The sequence below is a fragment of the Paroedura picta genome, chromosome 10 (assembly GCF_049243985.1).
Source record: "Paroedura picta isolate Pp20150507F chromosome 10, Ppicta_v3.0, whole genome shotgun sequence".
Taxonomy (NCBI): Eukaryota; Metazoa; Chordata; class Lepidosauria; order Squamata; family Gekkonidae; genus Paroedura; species Paroedura picta.
Window position 1 is genome coordinate 79602714 of NC_135378.1, and position 17818 is coordinate 79620531.

Sequence of the window (17818 nt, forward strand, 5' to 3'; positions counted from 1 at the left end):
TCAGGATGCTGGACTAGATGGACCCTCCCTGGTTTGATCCAGCAGGGCTCTTCTGATGTTCTTATGAAGGCCTCAGCCTCTATGTCCTGTTGTTGGCCCTACAGGGGAACTGGTTGGCCTCTGTGTGAGATGGGATGCTGGACTAGATGGACCCCCGGTCTGATCCAGCAGGGCTTCTTTTAAATTCCAGTGTTCTTATGACTGGAGGGTGGATGAATTGCAGGCCTCCCTGAGGCACAGGCTGTATGTCAGGGACGGAAGTGAACATGGCCCTTTTGGTGGATGGTTGTTGCCAATATGGCGGTCTGCAAGTTGTATACACCATTGGCCCGAATAACTTGTGACTCTGTCTGGAAATAATTCTCAATATTACCTGCCATACAGTGAGTGACAGCTGCTTAAAACTTCTATACCTATTTCTCCCCAGAGCCTTGGGGCATGTCATAATGGGAACACATACTTTGGCAGGCGAGAATTAGCCACAAAGTGCTGTCTGCTTTGGGTCTTGATGCAGGCTTCTCGGAGCTAAGCTAGTTGATCTCTACTAGGGACCCAAAAAAACAGGACAAATTTATGCCTACTTTGCATGAGCAGAAAAGCAGCTGACAGCTGTCAGGATCAGCTGGCAGAGCTCAGCTGCTTGAGTGCCGATGTGCCACTCAAATATTGTCAGGAAACTTCTTCCCAAGGGGGCGGGGCAGACAGTTCAGCTAATTCGACTGTTCCTGAGCATTTTGGAGAAGACTGAAAAAAAATAATCAGACCGCTCTGCTGGCACATAAGGCCGTCTCTAGGAAATGTTGGAGATATGAAATAGGCCACACGGGTGGCCCAGGTGAACCCAGCCGCTTCAGTTCTTGGAAGTTAAGCAGGGCTGGAGCTGCCTAGTACCTGGATGGGAGACTGCCAAGGGAGTTCACAGTCACTGCGCCGAGGCAGGCAATGGCAAGATGCCTCTGGATGTCTCGTCCTTGCTGCCGGGACGTGAAAACACGTTCCATCACCATTGTGAAATGAGATTCGGACTGCGATGGCAAGCCACCTCTGCTCCATCCTTACCTGGAACACCTCATGGATGGAGTTAGCACGTGGAGGAGGAAAAGAGTTGGGTTTTATACCCCGCTTTTCACTACCCGAAGGAGTTTTGTACCCCGCTTTTCACTACCCGAAGGAGTTTTATACCCCGCTTTTCACTACCCGAAGGAGTTTCGAAGCCGCTTATGATCGCCTTCCCTTCCTCTCCCCACAACAGACACCCTGGGAGGTAGGTGGAGCTGAGAGAGCTCTGAGAGAACTGGCCCAAGGTGGCCCAGCTGGCTGCATGTGGAGGAGGAGAGGGGAATCAAACCCGGTGTTCCAGATTAGACGCCGCCATTCTTAACCCCGCTACACCATGCTGGTTTCATGACATAATTATTTCTGGTTGCGGCTTAATTATTAGGAAGGTGATGGACCTGAGGTTGGGTTGCCAGCTCTGGGTTGTGAAATTCGTAGAGATGTTGCGGGGGTGGAGACTTGGGAGAGGAGAAGCCTCTGCATTACAGATTTCCCGGTGACTGTGGGAATTAGAAGTTAGCAAGGGAAGGGAAATGTGCTGACGGATCGACGAAGGCAGCTGTGGTGCTTCCTCCTATTTCCAGGAACCAAAATTGGAGTGCTCTTGGAGGGTTACAGCAGATGCTATGAACCCTTCTGGACAGACACTCAGTGTTCGTCGTTGTCTCCGTTTTTTTGGCAGATGTACCGGAAGAACGTTCAGCAGGTCACCCAAAGCCTCATTCGGAAGTTGGCCTCGCTCAGCCAGTACGAAGAGGTGCTGGCAAAGATCAACGCCAGCTCGACGGACAGGCTGACGGTGCTGAAGACCAAGCCGCAGGCCATCCAGCGGGACATCGTCACCGTCTGCAGCGACCCCTACATGGTGGCCCAGCAGCTGACCCACATAGAGCTGGTGAGCAAAGATGCTCTCACTCCTTCCCATCACCAGCTCATTTGTTTTAAATCATGTATGCCTTGGCTTCCTTCCTCTCCATCGGAGACCCAAAGCAGCTTGCCCCAGTCTCCTCTCCTCCGTTTTACCTTCACAAGACCCCTGTGAGATAGATTAGGCAGAGAGGGGTGTAACCAGACCAAGGTCTCCTGCCAAGCTTCCATGGTACAGGCGAGGATTCGAACCGGGGACTTCCTGATAGTAGTCTGACAGTCTTAACCACTTCCCTGAGTCTCCACTTAACATTCTTTATTGAGTTGGGTTTGGGATGAGACTTTGAACTCAGAATATGCTGATGAACCATGCATTCCTCCGTTCTCTTTCTAGGAGAGGCTGACCTACATTGGACCGCAAGAATTTGTCCAAGCGTTTGTGCAGAAGGATCCCCTGGACAACGATAAGGTGAACAGCAGGGCTTTGCAGGGGAAACTGTGCAGCAGGTGTTGCTTGGCAGTTAAGCGGTTTAATTCTCTAGCAGTGTTGCTCTGTGGTGGAGCAGCTGGATTTGAGGCTGGTATCACCTTGGAGCAGACTTTTTGGAGCTTTTGAGCGTGGAGGAAACCCTGAATTAGTTTTCGGCCCTTGAGGAACCTTGAAGTGGTTGCCTGCCCCTTCAGAGGGGTCGCTGCAGAAGTAAGATGCGGGAGCTGACAAGTCGATCAATTGCTCATTTACAGTTTCCATGGTGGAAAAAGAGATGAGGCCTTTAGAGTACCGGGGAAGTAGGCCGTAGTGATGTCAGTGGCCATCTGAACTTTTTGGGAAAGGCCGCGTAACCCCAGGGGAGGTCTCATGAGGGTTCCCCAGAACTATCGTTGGAAATTCCTGCCTTAAGAGACAGAAAAGTTTTTCATGGTCAAAGTGCCCTCTGTTAGCTATATTCGACTCTTGAAAACTTACAAACCTTGGAACTTTTCTTCATCTGCTGATCTCCCCTCCTAAAACCCACCCATCAGCGAGTTCTTGATTTGGGAAGAGGCAGTGGCTTTTAAGTGATTTTAAGCCTTAAATTGAAATTTAGAATATTTTCTCCTGAAATGCAGCCTAGGAAATTTAACCCCTTGTTATTTCTTCCTAATTTCTTAGAGCTGCTACGGCGACCGTAAGAAGACTCGGAACCTGGAAGCGTATGTGGAATGGTTCAACAGGCTGAGCTACTTGGTGGCCACAGAAATCTGCATGGTAAGCAAAAACCTTTCTGTTCCTACCCTGCTTGAGTAATAAATCATTTATCTGTCGCAGTGTTTGGAATTCTTCTTGGGCTTAAGCTGGTTGAGAGGCATCATGGTAAAATTTAGGATCGGTAGCTCTTCAGAGTGCAGGGAGTGGAATTTGCTTTCATTAGAGTGGCAAGATGAAGCCACGAGAGGAAACTCATTTTCTGGAGGGGGAGGGATTTTAAAAAAAAAACAATATTAGTACTCTTTACAGATTGAAAGTCACTTTTCTGCTTTGGGAACATAAAATGCAGCATGCATAAATTAGCTTGGCATAATGGTAGCATCATGTTCGGTGTGTAAAATGTACAACTTATTTAGGAAATGAGGAATTGAGTGGATTCTTTTTGGTTATCCATAAGGAGCATCTTTTTGCCAGTTTATAAGAGCAGGCAGGCCTAAAGCTCCCAATAAGAACTGAAGAAACCATCAACAGAACAAAAGAAGAATGTTATTTTATCTCTTCCAATCCTCTCAGTTCTCTGCAAGCTTTGCCAACATGATTGCTCAGAGACAAAAAGGAAAGTGAAAGTTTCCCCCCACTCTTGTGACCACTGCAGTGTCCCCTAGAGACAGAAATGCATCTTTCTTTTGCATTTGGGAATTGTAGCCTCAGCATTTTCTCAGTATTTGAACTGTATTCCAGCACTTGCTTTCTCTCAGCGTATGGGAATTGCAATATTTTTGACACACTGCATAATCTTACATCAAAGCCGTCTTGTCACAGTTTTTATAAATAACATTGAAGGATTAATGTATGAACACCTTGTCATAAACATGTTATTTATTTATCATTGTAAGGGAAAATATTAATTAATCAAATTTTCCTTAAAAACAAACAAACAATTGTGTGGGACAGTCTACCCACACAATTTTCCCACTTTTCCTCAGGTCTGTTCATCTCTAGCTTTAATATTTCCCATGTACGCCCCCCCCCCCCCTATAGTCCACTAGCCTGATGTCATTGAGAAGGCAACACAAAATCTTTCTCTGAAATGTTAGCTTACACCATCCAGTGGTGTGTTTGTGGATCTCTCCCCTCAACTGTCCTCTGAGATATTTTAGGCCAAGAGAAAATGACCCAGGTTTCCCTCAGTGAGTTTCACAACCCGGCAGGGATTTGAACCCAGGTCAATCCGGTCCTGGTCTCACCACTCTACTACATTGGCTCTAAGGGACTACCAGTTTTCAGCCTATTTAAGGACACTTCACGCTTAATTTGATATCTCTGCATTGGATCGCCATGCTCTTAATGTCCAGTTGTTGGCTCTGATTCTCAGGCTCAGCATCTTCTTTAAAATTGACCGCATATGTGTGCAAAGTCCCTGCTTGCGTAGCATTGGCACACCACTCAACGCCACCCAAGGCTACAGATGGGTGAAGTGCTAATGTTGCGTGTCTAGCCACTTTGCATGCCCAGTGGGAACGAAATATTGAGCGCACGCTATGTGTCCGAATACGCTTACGCCATCTTCCTTAACATGCACCTTTCTGTCAGTCTCCGGCAAGAAGTGGGAGTAATTGATTCTGTTCCCTTCTGTTTTTTTTAATCTCTGGCAGCCTGTCAAGAAGAAACACAGAGCCAGGATGATAGAGTTTTTCATCGATGTGGCCCGGGAGTGTTTTAACATTGGCAACTTCAACTCGTTAATGGCCATCATTTGTGAGTATACTAAGAAGTCCTATATAGATTTTTTCCCCTGGAGTCTTTGTGTGTAAACGGTGCTCAGCTTGGATATGGTCAAAATCAGGCCCAGAACTAGTTGTTACAGACGCTGCATGACTGCCTTCAAAAAACAGTCGCTGTGCATCTCAAAGAGATGCAGGGCAGCCCTTTTCAGCGGCAGACCTGTGGCTTTCTCATGGTCCTGTAGGAAAGCCGGAATGCTGCAGTCCATCCCCCACTGGAGGACTGCAGTTTTGCTGTGCCCCACTGGAGGACAGCACTTTTGCTGTGGCCGCCGTATGGTGGGGGATTATCTTCACACTAAGGACTAAATCAGGTGTCCTCCAAGGTTTTTGAGTCTGTGGGCACCTTTGGAATTCTGGCACAGCATGATGGTCACAGCCACAAGATGGCCGCTGCAAGAGGTGGAGCCAAGGACAAAATGGCTTCCGCAGCTAACCTTCAGTCGCATAGTCTTTGTGCTGTTTTGCCACCTGCTTCCAAAGCAACATCTTGCAAGCCGATCAGATCTCCAGTGACCAGTCCGACATCTTGCTGAGCAAAATCTCTGCTTTGTAGAAACACTTGGCGGGGTTCAGGAAAATTGTTGGCCACTCCCGTGGGGCCCGTGAGGTCCCGGTTGGGGGCCCCTGCGTTAAATGTTTCTTCCTTCCCCCTCTGTGTTGTCTCAAATATTCACGTGCTCTTCTTCTCTTGTCTCCTTAATCCTGCCCTTTCCCCTCCAAACGAAAAGCTGGAATGAACATGAGTCCCGTCTCTCGGCTGAAGAAAACCTGGTCAAAAGTCAAGACAGCCAAGTTTGATATCCTTGAGGTAAATCTGATGGAGGCGCTGGAATCTTGTTTGTCCAACTCCATGGGCGTGGGAGAGAGCAAAGCTCCTTTTCTTGGTGGGTCATTTGGCCTAAGCCCTTTGTGCAAACATACCTGCCTGCTCGAACAATTCTGTGTTGATTGTGTACCTGAATGTTCCTTTAGCTGAAGTGTGTGTGTGTGTGTGTGTGTGTGTGTGTGTGTAGGGGTGGGTGTGTTGAACTGCTGTTATTGCAGAGGAAGGAAGGAGAAAAGAGATTAGTCCACAAGAAGTAAATGGTAGTAACCTACTTCTTCGGCGTACCTGTAATTAAAATGGATCATTACGGGAGAGTCTTGTGGAATGCCCGGCCTTTGTGTTTAAACAGTCTGATGATCCAGCCCTGCATTCAAAATCATTTCTGCCACTGGAAGCCCTGATAGAACTCCAGAGAAATTAGGTCTCCCTTCTTGCTGGCTTGCAGTCTTGATAAGCCTTTCTGCGTATCGTCTGCGTGCGTCTCCTAAAACAGTAGGATTCCTACTTGGCAGCAGACTTTTTTTGTCCTGCCGAATTAAATGCCGGACTTCTAAGGAATCGGTAACGAGGTTTCTCGGTGTGAGTGGTGCGGAAGCTTGTTATCTACATTTCCACCCTTCCCCTCTCTTTCTCTCCGGCTAGCATCAAATGGATCCTTCCAGCAATTTCTATAATTACCGCACGGCGCTCCGGGGAGCAGCTCAAAGGTCCTTGACAGCTCACAGCAACCGCGAGAAGGTGAGGGTTGTAAATAGCGCTGCAGCTACACGGTGCTTGTTCATCTGAGCACCCAGTCCATCTCCTCAGCTGCTCAGTCAAACAGACTTCATAACATATACACATCCATTCATTGCTTAGTGAGCGTTTCTTTTGCCCTAGAGAAAGCTGTTGCCCAGTCTATGTAATCAGTGGGAGTTCTGCACTGAAATATCACATGTCTGTGCCAAATTCCGCACCAAGAAAAGCTCCGTTCTGCAATCTGTATAAATTATGCACAGTCAGCTGATCTGCGTCTCTTATTTTGCCTGATTCCAGTTTTGCTAGTTATAGGGGAGAGCCTACAGCAGGCTTTCTCAGCCAGGGTTTTGTGAAACTCTTGGGTTTCTTGACGACTCTGGAAGGGTTTCCCAAATGGGTGGGAGATAGTGGGGGTTTAATAGATTTTAAAAATGTTGTTAAACATTTATCAGGTGATATGACCAACCAGCTTTGGGGAACAGTTGGAAGGGGTCCACCCAAAAGGTGATTCTGGGCACCATGGGACCTCCATAGACAAAAGCCATGTGGGGCAGGGGGCTAGAGGAAGGGTGGAAGTTGACCAAGACTGATTGTTGGCTGGATCCAGCCTTTTCAGGGCATTAATACTCTGCCCAGCCCCGATTCCAGTTTTACTAGTTATAGGGGAGGGCCTCTTGACGGCCCTGGAAGCGTTTCCCATATGGGTGGGTTTTTAATACATTCTGTCCCCTTCCAACTCTATGGTTCTGTGATCTTCACCTTGATCATGTCCACTGCAGCATCTGGAATCCCATTTGCTTCTTCTCCCTCCCCCTCCTTTAGATTGTGATCCCCTTCTTCAGTTTGCTCATCAAGGACATTTACTTCCTCAACGAAGGCTGCGCCAACCGTCTCCCCAACGGCCATGTCAATTTCGAGGTAAGCAGAGCATGCCCAGAATTTCCTGGCGTCTGACAGCCAGGCTGTTTAATTAGCAGATGGAGCTTTACGCATTGCCCGGGGCCATTTTGGCACCTCTGGAGGCTTTAACGGCGAGCAAGGTTAGGCCTCACTGGAAGCGTCGGGATCTGGTTAACGCTAAAAGGATCTAGCAGGAGGTGACGTAACCCAAGACTCTGGAGAGCCAGTCTGAATAGATAATAGGGACCTCGGTGGACCGAGGGTCCAAATCAGTATGAGGTTACTTCCAGAGTCTCTGGTCCCTAGCTTGCAGAAATGAAACTCTGCCCTTGATATCCCATCAGAGGTGTTTAGAAACAGCACAACGTGCCCTTAAGATAGCGTGTCTATGTGATACTTCTAAGAAGCCATGTTGGATCAGGCCTATGGCACGTCCAGGTGGACACTCTGAGTCACACAGTGGCCACAACCCAGAGGCCATCAGGAGGTCCACCAGTGGGGCCAAGACTCCAGAAGCCCTCTCACTGTCACCCCCCCAAGCACCAGGAATACAGAGCATCCCTGCCCCAGACAGAGGATCCCACCTATGCCTTCTGCCTGAATAGCCACACGTGGACATCTGGTCCATACGTTTATCCAATTCCCTCTTGGAGCTGTCTCTATTCGTAGCTACCACATCTTCTCACTCGCCCATGTGGGTGAAGAAGGACTTCCTTCAATTTGTTCTAAGCCTACTTACTTGCTCATTGAAAGGGGGAAAGTATTTCCTTTTCTACCTTCTTTATCCCATTCATAACTTGGTGAACCTTTGTCATCCCTCAATTGCCGTGTCTCCCAACTAAAGTGCCCTAACCTGTCTCCTGTACCACTGCTGAGACAGATGCCGCTTTTCCATACTTGGCTAGAATAAAATAATAGCAGCGTGACCTGCGTAGCAGATTTAGCAGAATTGGAGCATTTAATCTTTTTTAAAGGTTTGTTTTGTTTTACGGTACTTGGATGCTGCCTTTTCAGAAACACGCTGGAGGCAACTTCCAAAAGGGAAACAAGCCATAAATAAAAACGAGCCATAAAAACAGCACTCCACAGCCCCAAACCGTATCCCTACAAAAGTCCTCAGGCTAGAAGTAGCCTATGCAAACAGCTTTTTAAAAAGATGGCTAAAGACCCACACAGCGGTAAAGTTTTGGCCTGGTGTATAAAGGAGAATTGACATTTTCAAGAAATTGAGATTGACCTTGACAATCGGAACCTCTAGTTTAGAATTTGCACTGTGAATCTTTTCACTTGTATCAGTCTGAGGGGCATTTGAGTGGGGGGGAGTTTTCACTCACTCTCTTCTGCTTTCCTCATTGGGTGACAGAAATTCTGGGAACTGGCTAAACAAGTGAGTGAATTCATGGCGTGGAAGCAAGTGGAATGCCCTTTTGAGAGAGACCGGAAAATCCTTCAGTATCTGCTCACCGTCCCAGTCTTCAGCGATGATGGTGAGAGCTCTCTTTGTTTTTGGTTTAATGGAGGAGAGCAGCCTGTCTTTATTGGGTAAAAATAGGGTAAAAATAGATGTAATGTTTTGGAGCAGGTCTGCAAGCCGCTTTCCTGCATTTGGTAGAAGCACATCTTGGTTGGGTGAGAAACACAGTTACATAAGTTCACAAAAAAAAAAAAAATCCAGAGATGGGTAGCACTGATTGGCTAGTTCCCATTCCATCACCAAGAATCCGCTCCCCAATATTGGGAGCACGATGGAACATATTTGTATACATGACACTTTAAAAGAAATTCCACCAGCTGAGCCAGGGAGGGCAAGAAGCAAAATTGGTTAATCCAACATTTGACTCCATAGAATGTTTGGTCGGTGCTTAGATTCTTTAGTGGGGAACAATCTGAGCTCCCTTTGCAAGTCAAGAGCATTTGCATCTGTCTTGAGATATTCTAAGCTTTTATGCTACTGAGGAAAGTTCTTCCCCAACCCACAGCTGATTACATTCAGAACCATTCTAAAAGACTTTCAGAAAACTGCTGCTGGGGGAGGGGGAAGGTGGGAAAAATTGGGAAATGCCTGCTAACAGACGTCTGTTTTGTTCCCCCTAATTCCAGCGCTATACTTGGCTTCCTACGAAAGCGAAGGGCCTGAGAACCACACGGAAAAGGACAGATGGAAGACTCTGAGGTCAGTGTCAAAGCAGGATGGCCATCAATAAATCAGACTGCAAACAGGCTGCTTTGTGGATGCCAAATGTTCGGCAGCATGCCTCGACAGAGGAACACGGCGTGGGCTTTTAAGTTGCCTAATTTCTGATCTTTCGGGATGAAGGGAGACAACCTGTCTCATCTTGCCCTGCCTACCATTGTGTTAGGAACTAGTCTTCTGCCGGCTTGGTGTAGCGGTTAGGAGTGGCAGCCTCTGATCTAGAGGGCCGGGTTTGATTCGCCACTCCCTCCTCCACGTGCAGCCAGCTGGGTGACCTTGGGCCGGGCACAGTTCTCTCAGAGCTCTCTCAGCCCCACTTACCTCGCAGGGTGTCCGTTATGGGAGGAGGAAGGGTAGGTGTTTGTAAGTAACTTTGAGGTTCCTTTAGGAAGTAAAAAGTCGGGTATAAAAAGCCAGCTCTTCTGCTTTCGTGTTTCAAAAGAAAACTCCTAAGTTCATATTTCTGTCCTTCTTTCCTTTCCTGCTTGCCTGCCTTCCAATCGGTGCTCTAGTTAATCACCCATAACTTCTCAAGTCTGCAGCTTGAAGCTTCTGTCGACAGGACAACGCCATGAGATAGATTCAAGTGGGTAGCCGTGTTGGTCTGAAGCAGCACAAGAAAACAAAACCAGATTCCGGTGGCACCTTTAAGACCAACAAAGATTTATTCTTGAATAAATCTTTGTTGGTCTTAAAGGTGCCACCGGACTCTGATTTTGTTTTCTTGCACTGTGAGAACCTCCCTGCTCCTAGTCCAGCCCTCTTAACCCCGACAGCCCCCCTGGCGCCAGATATGAGACTGCCTGAAGCCATTTTTGAGGATCTCAACAAACGTTCTTCTCTCCCCTCTCTCTGTCTCTCCAGGTCAACACTTTTGGGAAGGGTTTAACTCGTGACTGCTCCAGATGCTGCTGTTCCGAAGGGCCGCTATTTATGCCCCTTTATTTATTTCCCTCCCTCCCCCTTCTTTTCAAGCGAGTGACTTTTTTTTTAAAGTTACAAGGGCTGCAGCTGGATAAGACACGTCAAGGCGAACAAAGGGGCCGACTTCTCGAACCGGGCTGATCAAAGACAGTCGCAAGGAGACTCTTTTGAAGATCTGACTGTCCTCTTCTCCCTCCCCTTTCAAGCCCTTTCGAAACACCTGGATGGATTTCCCAGCCCTCGCTCCGTTGATCTTTTGATGTCCCGTGGCCTGTTGCTGCTTGCCTTTTCCAGCGGGAAGGCTGGATTCTCCAGCAGTTTCACGTCCGTGCTCGAAATGCCAGTTTAGACTCTTTCCCCATGTCCGGCGAGGAACGCGAAACTGAATACCGTTTTGCCAAGCCGATCGAGGAACTTGTCTTTCCTCCCGTCAGGGGGGAAAAAACGGCTTGTGACTAATCGAAATGAACTTCCATGATGTTTTTTTTTTCTTTCTCTTCATCTATTTATCGTGGCAAAGGGGATTAATGATTATTCGGATGTTCTTTGGGGTTTTATGTTTGTTTTTGCTTCGGTTGGAGTTGGCTGCTGGCTGGCAAACTCTTGTTGTGTGTTATTTAAGAACTCGAAAGTAGTCGCAAGATCCGGTGCTGCGCTAGAAAAAGCAGACACTCGAAGGAAACAGAACAAAATGTAGCTAGATTGTGTAGAAAAACAACCCCTTCCCCCTTAGAGAATTTGTGTTTGGTTTTTTTGGGGGGTATGCTTATGCTGCAGACTTATTCTGGCATGAAACCAGTTTAACTTCCTGGCTTTCTTCAAGCAAGCTGTGGGAACTGTGGTTCTAAAGCCAGGCTCCCCAGCCATGGCACCTCCTGACACCTTTCCTGGCGTCCCTGTAAGTGAGGCCAGGTGGTTTTGACCCAGCGAGGTTGTTGGAGATTTGATTGGCTGTGCAGATTTTTAAAAAGAGATTACTTTTGCAGCTGTTGTTGCCACACATGGCTGTTCACCGTGTGTCTGAAGACACACGGTGTCAGCCGTTTTGGAGGGGGCCATTTTCTGCCTGCCCCGCCCTGCTGTGTCGCAATTCCAGAGGACCCTGCGGGCTCCAAAAGATCAGGAGACCCTCATGCAGAATCATTAAGGAGTCCCCTAGCTTGATTCACAGGACTCTGGGAACTGTAGTTCTGTGAAGCAACTAGATGCCTTCTCACAGGACTCTGGGAACTGTAGTTCTGTGAAGCAACTAGATGCCTTCTCACAGGACTCTGGGAACTGTAGTTCTGTGAAGCAACTAGATGCCTTCTCACAGGACTCTGGGAACTGTAGTTCTGTGAAGCAACTAGATGCCTTCTCACAGGACTCTGGGAACTGTAGTTCTGTGAAACAACTAGATGCCTTCTCACAGGACTCTGGGAACTGTAGTTCTGTGAAACAACTAGATGCCCGCCACAACTACAGTTCCCAGGCACCTCTGGGGGCGGAGCAACATCCATCCAAACGCTCTGACGCAGGTGTGTTGCCAGTGACTCCAAACACCCCTCATAGAATAGAAACATAGAATCATAGAGTTGGAAGGGGCCAGACAGGCCATCTAGTCCAACCCCCTGCTCAACGCAGGATCAGCCTCCTTCTCTGTGTCTCCCCCTTTCCTCCTTTGCGTCGTGAGCCAAGCAATTGGATTCTTTTTCCGACGCGAGAAAATACAGTGTGTTTGGAGGTAATGGCCATGGTGAATCTGATTCCCCAAAGCATCCCTGAACAGGTGAAACCCTACAGGCAGCTCGAGGTCTCTCTCCCAACTGGAAACTGGGAACAACGTCCTTCTGTCCGTCTCTTGCGCCTTGAGTTGAGGGGTTTCGTGCTTGCCGTGGAAGAAGTCACTCTGTTAGATCTGCTCTGTAGTAGCTCTGAATGCTTAGCCCCCCCCTGTATTGTATGGATTTTGAGCAAATTAAAGCCCCCTGCCCCTCAGCCGCCATGGCCAAACTGTGCTCTGAGCAATAGGACATGCACGTCCTTGGTGCCGCTGTTCAAAACTGAAAAGAAATAAACATATGCCCCGCTTTTAAACATATGTGTAGCTTTGTGGCCTTCTATCTATGTGGATTTGAAAAGAAACTCGTGGTGGTTTGATTTTAAACAAAAGACCGTGGATACTTTCGCTTCTGTCTAATTATCTCAGTTTCCCTGTAGGCACAGTCTCCAAGGGCCTCCCCAGAGTGAATTGATCGCCATCCTTGTTGCCTCAGTGGGTTAGGCTTTCTTCCTACCAAGACTATCTCAGTGGGGATTTCAACCTGGGCCTCCCACAATCTTGTTTCAACCTTTTGACTGTGGAGGAACCTCTGAAGCTTTCAAGCTTCGGAAGTGGTGATACACCCCTTCAGGCACGTGAGCCCAGACGTAAGATGTGGGAGTGGTCTAGTCGATCGATGGAGCATGTACCGTTTTTCCATCATGAAGAAAGGCTAGTCCTGCTGTAGAGCAACAGGGGAAGCGGGCATCTAGTGGTGTCAGCAGCCGTCTGAACTTCTGGGAAAGTTCTTGCAGAACCCCTAGAGAGTTCTCGCATAACCCCAGGGTTTCCAGAACCCAGAGTGAGAACCCGTCTTAGTTGGATGCTTGAACCCAGTGGTTCTCAACCTGGGGGTTGGGACCCCTTGGAGGGTCGAATGACCCTTTCACAGGGGTCATGGCAAGGCAAGCAGCTTGGCCGGGGGGGGGGCGCCATCTACACAGCAGCCTTGCGGGGTAGATTGAGATAGAACGTTCGTCTGTCTGGAGCAGCGGAAAAGAGCGAGATCGGCATGGTGGGACAAGAGGCAGCACTGAACTGAGAAACCCCGGGGTGAAAAATGATTTAGATACAATCACAAACAATGGCTCTTCACCACACTGGCTCTATCTCACTGGCTGAGCACTGCTGTGATGCCATCACCCCCCCTGAATCAATTCCATAGATCAGGGGTAGTCGATCTGTGGTCCTCCAGAGGTCCATGGACCTCTGGCGTTTCCTGGCAGGGGCTCATGGGAATTGTAGTCCATGGACATCTGGAGGACCACAGGTTGACTACCCCTGCCATAGCGCACACCAGGGGCACGCTTGGCATTCAGACAGGTTGGCTATCTGCTGATCCCGCTGTTGCTCCTCTTTACATTTAGGAAATCTGCCCAAACCTTTCGGGCTGAAATCTAAGAAAAATGCACGGAGGGTTGAATTGGGGGAGAGAGACGGAGAGTGCGGACTTGGCCGGTGCTCACGACACAGCAGCCAGCATTTGTGGAAGACTTCATAGAATCAGTGTCATAGAGCCATAGAGTTGGATGGGGCCCTAGAGGCCATCTAGTCCAACCTCCTGCTCAACGCCGGATCAGCCCGAAGCATCCTAAAGCAGACTTCAGCCTCGCCAACACTCAGCACTCAGGTGCTGCCCCATGTGCCAGTGTGGGCTTCCTTGCTTTGAGAGCACATGCAAATGCTCTTGCCCCAGGCAAGCCGGAGGCCCTGCTCTTAGGATGCAAATCAGCTTGGCTTCTGCCTGGAACAATCCGCCTGCCTTTCTCCCTCTCCTTCTGTGCAAATGCGCTCATGGTGCATTGGAGGGGGGAGATTGGAGGTGCGTGACACGTGCGCTGGAAAGAAGCTGCACTTGGGCACTCAGCCAGGGTCTGAATAAATGAAAGGTCCAGCCCCGTGTTATTTTCTTATTAAATTTACAGACTCACACACACACCCCTCCGTGAATAGTCCTGGGTCGATTTTCAGCATATTAATGTTCAGTTCAAGATACAATGTGAACAAATGCTCCATGCTCCATTTTACCGTTGTTTCTTCACGTATTCAGTGGAGGGGAGAGATGTTCCTCAGCTTGTTTGTTTCTTTGCTGTGGCTAAACGAGGCAAGCCTAGGTTTTAAGCCCAGTGGGGAGTGGCTTGCCTCTTCAGCCTCAGAAACAACTGCAGGGAAACCAACAGTGTGGCTCCAGCCATTGTCCCAGGGAGCTTTCTCAGTGGCTCTTCCGACAGCGGGCCAACACTGAAGGTGGAAGGGGAGCCATGCTGGAGAAAGGCTCATTTTGCTGAGCAAAGAGGTAGTACGGGGGGGGGGATCTGCCCCCATAAGTTGCCCCCTTGCTCTATGCACCATTTCGCTCCCTTTCCTCCCCCGGTCACTGGTTTGTGTCCTGGCCTCCAATCAAGACTGTTGGATTGAAGTCTGCAGGGGAAGAAATTCACGCCCAGCCCAGGCCGTCTGCCTGCCGAGTCTGTCGCTATTAACCAGGAGGATTGTGGGTGGAGCAAAACAGCGTCCAGGGAGTTCAGTGGATGGTTTAAGGACTCCAGAATGCTGGTCCTGTGAGGATAGACCGGCCCCGAGGCCCTGTGGCATCAAACATGGCGCCTGCAGCATTACACCGTTAAGCACGTGCAAATTTTGAACCAGCTTAGTCAGGAGAATTGGGGTTATGAGATGGCTTGAGTTTAGTGAAAATAGTCCCTGCCCCCCCCAAATTTCAAAGAATGTGGTAGGCTACAGTGGGTGAGCAAGAGGGTTGTGAGTGTCCTGCATAGTGCAGGGGGTGGACTAGATGACCTAGGAGATCCCTTCCAATTCTATGATTTTAGGTGATAGGCTTGGGGCCTGGAGATTCCTTGCTTTTATAATTGATCTCTGAATTCTGGTGATCAGTTCCCTGGGAGAAAACAGCTGCTTTGGGGGGTAGACTGTAGCATTGGACCCCCCTGGGGGCTCTCCCCAGGTTCTTTCTCTCCCCCCCCCCCCACACACACACTCACAAATCTTTGGGAATTTCCTAACCCAGAACTGGGGAAACCATTGGGCAAACTCCACAAAGATGCCCGGATGCTTTTATCTGTCACTGCCTGAATGGTGCCCAGAATCAGGGCACGGAAGTCAGTTTTTATGACAATCCAGCCTAGAATGTGGAGAAACCCTGCTGGAATGCAGGCAGATTGCCCAAACTAGCAGGTGCCAGTGTTTCCCCTGCTAAGTAGTAATCCAGAGTCACACAGGCCTGTTGTCTGTGTTAAGATTACAGGAGTTCTGCTGAGGATGTGAACTGCTCCGGTCAGCAGCTCCTGGGCTAGCCTAAGAAAATCACAGCGAGAATTACAAACCTGACCCCACTTATCAGTGGGGGTCTATCCAATTGAACATCAGTTCTATCCAATTGAACCGGCTCCGGCCTCAAGGTAGGTGTAGATGTAGTAGCATCATCTCGATGTTAAAGTTAAAACATCTGGAAAAGGGGCCAATAGATCTCCCGTGTTCTGGCCTCAACCGAACACCTGGTGGAAGTGCTCCGTCTTGCAGCCCCTTGCAGCCCCTGCAGAACTGATAACTCCAACAGGGCCTCAGTTCTTCCGGGAGCTCATTTCACTGGTTTGAGGCCAGAAGCAAAAAGGCCCTGCCCCTGGTCGAGGCCAGGTGTACCTCCTGTGGGCCGGGGACCTTGCAACAGATTTCCTGGCTCATGGATTCTTTTTGCTATGATTTTATTAATGTTATAGTCTGCCTTTCTTACTGGGACTTAAGTCATATTACACAGAGTGAAACAGTAAAGGTAAAGGTATCCCCTGTGCAAGCACCGAGTCATGTCTGACCCTTGGGGTGACGACCTCTAGCGTTTTCATGGCAGACTCAATACGGGGTGGTTTGCCAGTGCCTTCCCCAGTCATGACCGTGTTTACCCTTCAGGAAGCTGGGTGCTCATTTTACCGACCTCGGAAGGATGGAAGGCTGAGTCAACCTTGAGCCGGCTGCTGGGATTGAACTCCCAGCCTTATGGGCAAAGCTTTCAGACGGCTGCCTTACCACTCTGCGCCACAAGAGGCTCAGTGAAACAGTATGATCATTAAAAAAAAAAAAAAATGGGACATCTCAATAACCAATGCAGAAAATTGACATGAGAGGATCCTGTTGACCAGGGGTAGTCAAACTGCGGCCCTCCAGATGTCCATGGACTACAATTCCCAGGAGCCCTTGCCAGCATTTGCCAGCGAATGCTAGCAAGGGCTCCTGGGAATTGTAGTCCATGGACATCTGGAGGGCCGCAGTTTGACTACCCCTGCTGTTGACGGTAAGTGATACATGGCACGGAGCAGACCCCAGTCCGGAATCGTTTATCCAATTTGGGAAGCACTTTGTGCAGAGCAAGCCAATTAGCTGTGCAGAAAATCCCTCTTGGATAATTCATTTTTGCACGAATAATGATAATTTTGCGATGTGCATTACCCTTGAAACTCTGCATGCGCTCTGAGTGACTCAAGACGGGATGCATCAGAGTCGACACGAGTCCAATTCCGAACGGTGGCTTTTATCTCTGGGTGCACACACCGAAGGAAAGCAGCAAGCCGAGTGGAGCTGCAGGATCCGACCCAATGCAGGCTGCCGAGTGAAGTCCTAGCAAGAGGAGAAGGAAAAGTAAATCACGGTTCTTCAGGGCCATGAAGAAAGGGTTGCAAAGGAGACGAAATCTGGGCTGTTTTATTGCTCGTCTGCTTTATGGCTCCCTTCTTTGGCTGATTCAGCAGATGTCAGGAGAGAACCAGAACAATTTGCAGGGGTCTGCCAGTCATTGGAGGCGGGCCAATTCTGCAGTAACTAGAGGGCAGCCCATCCTTGCCAACTAGCGCCATCTAGAGTTTCTGATAAGAGCTGCATTCCTACTTTCAGCCTTTTATTTTCCAGCGAAACAGAAATTGAGTCCAGTGGCACTTTTAAGACTGACAAAGATTTATTCAGGGTGTGAGCTTTCGCACTCTTCCTCAGACAAAATGGAACAAGGATCGTAAGAGTACAGATTTAAGGCAAAAGTGAAGTGGTGGCAAACTAGTAAACTCATAATATCCAAATTACACAGCCTGGTAGCTAATCGGTCCTTTTGAGTGGTCTTTTTTTAATTCAGTTGTCGTTCACAAAAAACATTGGAGAAATAAAAATGTCAAGGTTAGTAACTGATGGCAGACACTTTCCCAGTTGTGAAAGGAAGTAATTAAAAGAGACAATTGCTTGCCCCATCCGTCTCCAGCCAAGTATGGAAGCAACCCCAAAAATGAAAAGGTGCTCAGTTTGTTATTTTGTCATGAGACCAGAGAGTTAGATTCTCTACTTCCATCACATTACAGTCACATTGTCCCAAATAAAATACAGTGGGGATTGTAAAACGTGTAGATATAAGAGTTGAATGAGATTAGCATATGTAGTGAGATTAAAAGTACCTAAGTCCTTGTTGAGTCCAGGGTGTTCCATTGTTTTGAGTGTTGTAATAACTTGCATTTCTGCACTCTCTCTAGTCTGTTCTAGACGA

At 48.5% G+C, this 17818-nt stretch overlaps 1 protein-coding gene across 3 annotated transcripts in view; it reads left to right on the forward strand.

Annotated features, from left to right (window-relative positions):
• The window catches only part of RASGEF1B (RasGEF domain family member 1B), a 178755-nt gene extending 166198 nt beyond the window's left edge, over window positions 1–12557 (forward strand). For all 3 annotated transcript variants that reach the window (XM_077301071.1, XM_077301072.1, XM_077301073.1), the window contains 10 exons: window positions 1739–1951; window positions 2318–2392; window positions 3077–3172; window positions 4768–4870; window positions 5628–5707; window positions 6368–6463; window positions 7286–7381; window positions 8727–8850; window positions 9464–9536; window positions 10422–12557. In XM_077301071.1, coding sequence (XP_077157186.1) covers window positions 1739–1951; window positions 2318–2392; window positions 3077–3172; window positions 4768–4870; window positions 5628–5707; window positions 6368–6463; window positions 7286–7381; window positions 8727–8850; window positions 9464–9536; window positions 10422–10446 — 981 coding nt within the window. In that variant the 3' untranslated portion in view covers window positions 10447–12557. The remainder of the gene's footprint in view (window positions 1–1738; window positions 1952–2317; window positions 2393–3076; window positions 3173–4767; window positions 4871–5627; window positions 5708–6367; window positions 6464–7285; window positions 7382–8726; window positions 8851–9463; window positions 9537–10421) is intronic.
• The last annotated feature ends 5261 nt before the right edge of the window (window positions 12558–17818 follow it).